The 8,124-nt window shown below is 33.3% G+C and overlaps 2 protein-coding genes across 2 annotated transcripts in view; one reads left to right on the top strand and one right to left on the bottom strand.

The window, feature by feature from the left end:
- LOC119829878 (pseudouridine-5'-phosphate glycosidase) overlaps positions 1–8,124 on the bottom strand; it is a 22,687-nt gene that overhangs the window by 5,684 nt on the left and 8,879 nt on the right. The window contains exons 2-5 of the mRNA XM_038352577.1: positions 4,206–4,435; positions 2,224–2,446; positions 743–876; positions 326–527 (exon numbers count right to left, since the gene is read on the bottom strand). Of these exons, the coding sequence (XP_038208505.1) occupies positions 326–527; positions 743–876; positions 2,224–2,446; positions 4,206–4,433 (787 nt within the window). The 5' untranslated portion in view covers positions 4,434–4,435. The remainder of the gene's footprint in view (positions 1–325; positions 528–742; positions 877–2,223; positions 2,447–4,205; positions 4,436–8,124) is intronic.
- The window catches only part of LOC119830558 (EF-hand domain-containing protein 1-like), a 43,513-nt gene continuing 42,801 nt past the window's right edge, over positions 7,413–8,124 (top strand). Inside the window, exon 1 of the mRNA XM_038353619.1 lies at positions 7,413–7,600. Coding sequence (XP_038209547.1) covers positions 7,413–7,600 — 188 coding nt within the window. The remainder of the gene's footprint in view (positions 7,601–8,124) is intronic.

The raw sequence follows: 8,124 nt of genomic DNA, 5'->3' as shown, positions 1-8,124 counted from the left end.
CTGAAGAGTTTGTTTGTTTGTTTGTTTGAACGCACTAATCTCAGGAACTAATGGTCCGATTTGAAAAATTCTTTCAGTATTAAATAGCCCATTTATTGAGGAAGGCTATAGGCTATATACGCACTTTCGGGCGGAGCCGGGGCGGACCGCTAGTCAAAATTACAAGGATTAAACTTAAGAGATTACTTTGAACTGTATAATAATATTTCATGCAGGTATTTTATTGAATTAATTTTAATACAATCAGTTTAGCGAATAAAACTGTCGGCATTCATGGTAAGTATCATAAATAATTAACAGTTTGAGGTTTAAGAATATAATTCACCATCCATTGCAAATTCTTCAGGCACGGGCACAGCAACAACCGTACCAGACGAGAGATGTAATGTCCGTGCAGCGTGAAGGACTCGAGCTGCGTGCTCTGCATTGACTACATTATACGGGGCTTCATGTCCAGATCGCCGGTTGTAAAATGCTGGAAATTGTTTGGATTCACCAAACGAACACACTGTAACGCCTTGGGTTTCCTGCAAAGCAAAACTTAACTCTGCAAAAAGTCTAACATTTAAAGTCTATTGCTGTATATCTCATATTTAATCCTACGTTATCTCAATCGAATATGAAAAAAGAAATGCTATAAAGTCCTGTATTAAAAAGGATTGATTATATTATAAAAAATAAGTGTGATTGATCGCTGGAGAATTATCTTAATGGAATTTATAAGGAATTAGAAAATAATCACCAAGTATTCTAGAGTTTTCCCAATATCAAGAATGGATTTAACTCCGCTGCATACTACTAATGTTTTACTGCGTCCAAGTTCAGTAAGGTCCGCTGATATGTCCATAGTATTTTCTCCATCACGATGAACTCCGCCTTTGAAAGAAAATTGCAAAAAACCAACCCTCTTATAACATAAATTAAATTCATGGCAATGAAAATGACTTTGAAATCGATAGAACTATAATATAGCGGATGTTTTCTGGTTTTATGTACAAAAAAATGCGCCACCTTATTTAGCAATCTGGAGTTCAATTACACCCATTTATATGCAAGTATAATTTAACCATTATATCGTACTTAGTATATGATAAACTAAAATTAACAATTATTATCGCAAAATTAGTTTGAAATGAGCTTCGAGCTCATTGGAGTTAATTATAGTGACAATATAGAAAATTATGGCCGCGATAAAGCGAGTATTGCGCGCATTGAGTTTTCATTTTCAATAAACAACGACCGATCATTAAGAGGCATTACAATTAAGTCGCAAAATTACTACATTCCATTTATTTTTTCGTGCGCAGAAATCACCCCTGGCTGAAAAAACAAAATATGCATGACATTATTATTTAATGAATTTACTTGAGGCAAAGCTTCTTTACTTCACTTTTGTCCGTTTAGTTGAATGTTCCTATAATTCCCACGAAAAAGTACCTACTTTCTTTTAGTTTTTCTTTCGAGAAAATGGAATTTTTTCATGAATAAGTACAAAAAAATCAGTTTATGTTTTCCTGTATTAATAGGCTTGAACACGTCGTTAAAAGTAACATTGAGTAGTAATTGTAAGATAATTATAACTTTGTATAGAGCATTGTGACGACTCGGCAGTGTTTATTTTTATCTCTTTTGTATCCATCACGCGCTAGAAGCCTCCGCCCACATTGTTTCTTCGAAGTTGATACTTTTTGTAATTAAACTTTGACCCGGGTAATTTTTAGTTTTATATATAAATTTTATTGAGTCGAGTCAACTAATTAAACTGTAGGTTTCACGTATACTGGACAGCGACGACGATACATTACTAGTTTATAAACCTAAAATCAATTTAATACAGCCAATAGTCGAAAATATTACTGCTATGAATGCATTTCGTGGAATTGCACCATTCATGAATTCCTCTATTAGTTTACAATGCGAGTAATCAGCTAACATGGATATCGTTATGTGTGTATAGTATGAATCTAAAATCTAAATCAGTCTGTTATGACCCAATTAAATTTCACAAATACCTATTAATTAGATTTTTAAGTAAATATGACATAAAAAAACATTATTTTGGCGTCAAGGCACCTTTTTACCTTCCAATTCAATATTACTTTTTAACAATTAACTTTAAACACTGAATATTTGTCTTGTGAGCCTTAGTAGGTATAACATTAAATCTATAACAACAAAATTTTATTTCGAGTTGAGACAATCGAGCAAAATCTTGTAACATACCTATTCCCCCGGTCACGAAAACTGGGATATTCGCCAGTTCAGAAGCAATGATTGTCCCTGCAACAGTTGTGGCGCCATCTAGGCCATCCGCCATCACTGTCGCTAGATCTCTCCTGGAAGCTTTTATGACACCCTTCGCTTGAGCTAAGTATTCGAGTTGGGATGTAGTTAATCCGATCGTCATCTGCCCTTTGAGAATAGCTATTGTAGCTGGAATGGCACCCTAGATGGAAAGCAAATATTTATACAAAGCGATGTAGAATTCAATGTAAATAATATTTTGATTCTGATACGTGATATATAAGTAATAAATGATGATGATGCATCGAAATCGTATCTAGAATGTATTTATTTTAAATATAAAATAAGACGTGTTGGCAATGAAGTGAGCGCTTTTTTAAATATCTCAATATCAAAAAAAATACTTGAAAATCATCTTAGATATCAAATACGCAAATGATACGAGTATTAAAAATGGTTTCTATTATGTTTCTGTATTATTATTTATAAAGAACTTGTTGTCAACCAAACAGTAGATTAACAATTACAACTAGAGACATGTTTCGAATTTCATTACTATTATCAGTTAGTTATTTAGGCAGTTAGACAGAAGATTGTGCGAGACGGTTTTAATAACGTCTCCTATTGCGAGTTCTCCCAAGGCGATAACGCAGTAACAATGGGTCAAAGTGTGACGTACGTAGGAACGGGATTAACAGCGTCAAAGCCGCTTAAGTTCAATTAAGGCCACTTCAATGTCCGGAGGCTGTTTCAGTGTATGTCAAAGCTTATATGTAAGCATACGCTAGTGCGTAGATTGTAGCTGTTAACGAGATATAAATAGCGAAAAAGGAATATTTACGTGCATCTTTTATCTTATGTAGTAGACTAAATAAAGGAATAGTACGAACTATGTATATAGCTTGTACTATTAGCTATATATATCTAACTGGCATATACATATGGATAATTTCTCGGAAAAGAAAACATTGATGCTTCAATAAGTTATTGTCATGTTATTGTTACAATAACTGTGAATCATTTTCCTGTTAAGTGAAAAAAAACGAGCTTCTCCTTCTCCGCGCTTTTAAAATGATTTATACTTGATAGGTATTTGTAAAATAAATGCATAGTCTAGATACATGAGCGGCACTACATGATATTCCCATTTCACAAAACGTCAGATCCGACGATTTATCACCAACAGTACTAAACTTGCCCCTGTCGGTTATATTGTATTGTTTGAAACGAATGAACTTAGCGTGCGGTAACGCAGTTTTAAGGAAGCGAAATCTCTTTTTAACTTCGTCAGATCTCACAACATTGTAAAGGGAAATAGTAGCTGACAATTTTCTTGGCATCCGCGCTATTTTTGTACTGCAATTTATATCCGTGTACTCAGTTTTCTTGTTAGAGCCATGTTAGAGCTTACACTTTATGACATAAAGGAAATTAAGTTTGAAAATATTGCTCGACCTCTCATACAGCTAGGTTTTTAAGTGTTTTTGTTATTTCTTGGCTTATAGTAATAAATGTCGTAATACAGAAGAATAGCTTGTACTAGTCACATAAATGGAGTGTTGGGTCGCATATAAATAGCGAATATAAAATGGCACCACTCAGGAAATCACAGACATTCATTAAATTGAATTTTGTGTAATATCATTGTCAACTCATAGCATTAATTTTAATTTACAAATTATTATACATAGCGTGATATTAAACATACAGAAAACACATATTTTTTATTGATTAGTTTATTCGCGGTGATGTTGGTTATAAATATTTTAATGGATCCCGTATGCCAAAATCTAATAACAAATGCAGGATGGTAATTATGTTTGATGATATAATAAAAATTTTATCTGTATTTTATAGCATATATGACAACGAAATGGACCTCGAAACCAATACCTACCGAAACAATATAGTTTCAATAACATAATATCGCATTAAAACTAAATATTCTATAAACAACTTACTTGTTTTCGAATAATATTTTCAACTTCGTAGGCCGTCTCTAGATTCTTCGGGTATGGCATTCCATGTGTAATAATAGTGGATTCCAGAGCGACAATTGGCTTGTTATCTATTTTAGCAGTTTGTATTTCGTCGGAAAACACGAGGGGTGAATGCGCATAGAAGCGCCTCGTCAAGCGTGTAAAACCAGCCAAGTGAGTACTGAGCGGAACTCTCAGTAGACACGCCATTTCTACTGAAAGGAAAGCTGTTGTAAGTATAACGATTTCTTTAAGCACCTTAGGGGTAGGGACATTTTATTTTGGCTTTCCTTGAAGAGAACATCAATCAGCTTTATAAAATACACGATCATGAGCATTAAATTGCTTTCAACCTTTTCCTCGTGCGATGTTATCTTTTATATATTGACATATAGAGCGCACATTCCGGACAATGGCTATTAAGTACGTATGTAGTTTTCATTTTAAATTAATAAATTATCGATAAATTTATTTATAAGCTTTAAAGCTAAGTTAAATTAATGGCAAAGAAAAACAGAAAAAAAAAACGGTTGAAAATCGTTGGATTTTTCTTGCAAGGAAAATATAACGATAAGTACACCGTATGGAACATATTTACATTTTCGGTCAAATAAAATTAGGTCAAGTAATAGAGCTTGAAATTAATTTATGTCGAAAACCGGTGCCAGATCTAATAAATCATGCTGTGTTGTTATACTGGGAAAGCGCATTTACTAAACAGGCATAAAAAGGAAGGTCAGAAATTATGAAAAAAGTATGACACAGCTGAATTTATCTTTATACTGGATTCCCGATTTATTTTATGTATTTTTATTAATTAATTGGGTTATGCTGGAAAAACTGCTTATTTTGTTACTGTAGAATTTTCAGACTTATCTATTTGAATAGTCGTTTAAAGGGTATGCCGAATTTTGCAAACGTATATTATATTGACCGCCTCCTTGGTACAGTGGTAAACGCGTGAGCATAGAACCGAGAGGTCCTGGGTTCGATTCCCGGTGGGGACAATAAAAAAATGTCTCGGTCTGGCAGGACACAGAAGGCTGATCACCTACTTGTCCATAAAGAAAATCGATCAGTGAAACAGATGTATATCATCTGCCCCATACCCCAGTAGGGGCCACGGGACTTCACTTATATTATATATCCACATAGGTAAAATTTTTTTACAGATTACATGATTCCATCTCCAAAGCGGATCTAAAAGGATCATTTTATTATGTTTTTCTTATCGTATACACTTACATCCCTTCAGTTGACACGTACTTATATAATACGACAAAGCTCCGAATATCCTCGATACAAATATAAATCACAATCCACTTGATTCCACTTTTTTATTTATTCATTTTACATTGATATTACTTATTTATGATAATAAAGCTATTTACGGAATTTTATATAGATATATGTAATTTCTAACAATGCATAATCACCTCACGGCAGTGCATTTATGCCGTGACCTGAAACTCAATTAAACTACCCTATTAATCTACTTCAGTGTTCCGAGAGCAAGATTGATAATGTAATTAATCAATTAAATGTTAAAAGAGTGCTTTAGAACTCGGAAGTCTGTGGTTATCTGTATCGGCAGGCCCAGTTCATTAATTAATATAAGTCACGCCAATATTTTGTATCCCGCCATGTAATCAATTCTTTAAGGTGTTACCAAAAACTCTTTTCGCTGTAATTACACGACGAAACCGCAAATGAGTTAGAAAATGGTAAAAAATTATATCCTTTGTCCTTATTTTTGATAGCTGGATTAGTAAGTGGGTTTTAAGGAGCGAACTATGATTTTGAGGAGCGCATGTGTTATTTTTTTTAAACAAAGATATAAATTAAATATCATGTTTTGTTAATTTCTTTGTTAAGTTCCTAAATAGTGTAACGTGTTGTAAAAAAGACATGGTCACCCAAATGCCAAATAAAGGTAAAACATGCCTGTTTCATTAAGTTTCTGTTTCGCTGCTGGTAATGGTAAGCGTCTTGTTTCCTGCGACTTCAACCGCAACGACGAGATCCGTCTGTGGACACAGGTAGCAGGCAGAAGTAATGCTGCCTCCTTTAACCCAATAAGTGACCAAAATTACCCGACGTGTGTGCAGATAAGTTTTATTATTATTAAAGTACGTTATCAAATGTGATAAAATTTCGGACTTTGAATAAGAAAATTGCTTAAGAAAATTGTCTTTCAGAAATATTACTGCTAAAGTGATACCTATTACCCCGTTCTTTCCCAATTCTGAAATATCGAAGTAGTCAATATTTTTGACTAAGAACATAGTACATAAAATTATTTCTAACAGACAAAAATTTGAATGGAAATAAAAATCCGATCCAAACTTTTATAGAACCGAAAGACTAGTTCTATTAAAATCCTTGTTAGCTGAAGTATATATGCCTTCATTGAACCGTATTCTTTAATTACAGGGAGTCACATTGGCATTTCTCTCTACCTTGTTAAATGGAGAATTGAGCTTTATTTGAAAGGTCATGAAAATCGTAATCATGTTCATGTAGTCAGTTAAATTAAATATTAACTGAGAAATTTATTAAAAATTAAAGGTTACATAGGTACATTTTGGGGCTACAATTATTATCTTATTGGCATGGCAACGTTATGCGATAAAATAATTATGTATCTTAGCAACAATTCGTTTATTTTTAACAACTGTTTTCTAGACAACGGGTATATCACATATATTTTAGTACAACGTGTGTCTTATTTTTCTATTATTGTTATTTAAATATATTTTTGAGGTAAGTACATATTTTAAATAACTTGACTCCTTAATATATCATATAAACTAAATTAAGTTGTTAGTTTTCAAATGGCATACACATTTATTCTTTTTTAACATAAAGATCAAATGGAATTCTGTTCAGCTATCAATCTATTATATTGCAGACGTAAACATAAAATGGTCATAAAATTGTTGTTATATATTTGAAGACGCTTTGTTGATTGATACAATATTGTGCAACTATTTGTCTAAATTGTTACTGAAATGCAGCTTTATTGAAATATAATTAGATTGTATATTTATTATACAGACAAGATTTCGATGGTGAAATGTATTGTTTAACATAGGAGCAATATCAACCCTGTCCGTTCTCCAATTCCTGTCCTTGAACACCATTCAAAACTAAGTATGAAACATATTTATCGTCTTCTAACTGTAGATCATGGCGTGGGGCTTACCGAAATTGCCAGGATTAATGTTTTCCGACCCAACAAAGACCCAACATCACATACGGAGTTCTCTTCGATATTATCAAGGCCATCGCTTTCCGGATACTATGCTGAGGGGTCCCGGTGGTACAGATACGGATGTGGATAGCAATGCCTTCGCCTTGCCTGAAGATTCCGTCAAGTATGTCTTGATAAATGTATATAATATATTTACTGTTGAACGCAACTTAATCCGGGCAGGAATGGACTTGAAGGGCTATGAAGTCCAACGTGTATCACCCAAGTTTATTGGACTAATCGTTTCTCATTACACGAATACAACAACTTCATATAATTTAATCTATGGTTCTTCACTACATGGTGGAGACTGATCTAAACAAATGTTTACAAAATATGTACGTTGTAAAATAGTCGTTATGAAGTTAATGAGTCGTTAAGAGTTCGTTAAGAGTTTCGTTGAGGTTCTTTGTTAACTTATTGTAATAGACTAAAGATTTCGCAATATAGGAATGTAATCATTGTAAAAGTGTTCAAATCTTTAGTAGTGAATAAACTATAGTGGATATTTGTGTTTTGTACTTCATTTCTACACAAACTCCCTTATAAATGGCGCTCCAACTTTGGGCTGAATCACGAAACTTTTGTCGCGTTTAAGTGTGTGAACTTTGTGTAAACTGTGTTAACTTTTGCGTATCTTCTACGGTT

This window comes from Zerene cesonia, chromosome 11 (genome assembly GCF_012273895.1).
Source record: "Zerene cesonia ecotype Mississippi chromosome 11, Zerene_cesonia_1.1, whole genome shotgun sequence".
Taxonomy (NCBI): domain Eukaryota; kingdom Metazoa; phylum Arthropoda; class Insecta; order Lepidoptera; family Pieridae; genus Zerene; species Zerene cesonia.
The sequence above is the reverse complement of the archived record's forward strand: the minus strand, read 5'-3'. Positions and strand labels throughout refer to the sequence as shown.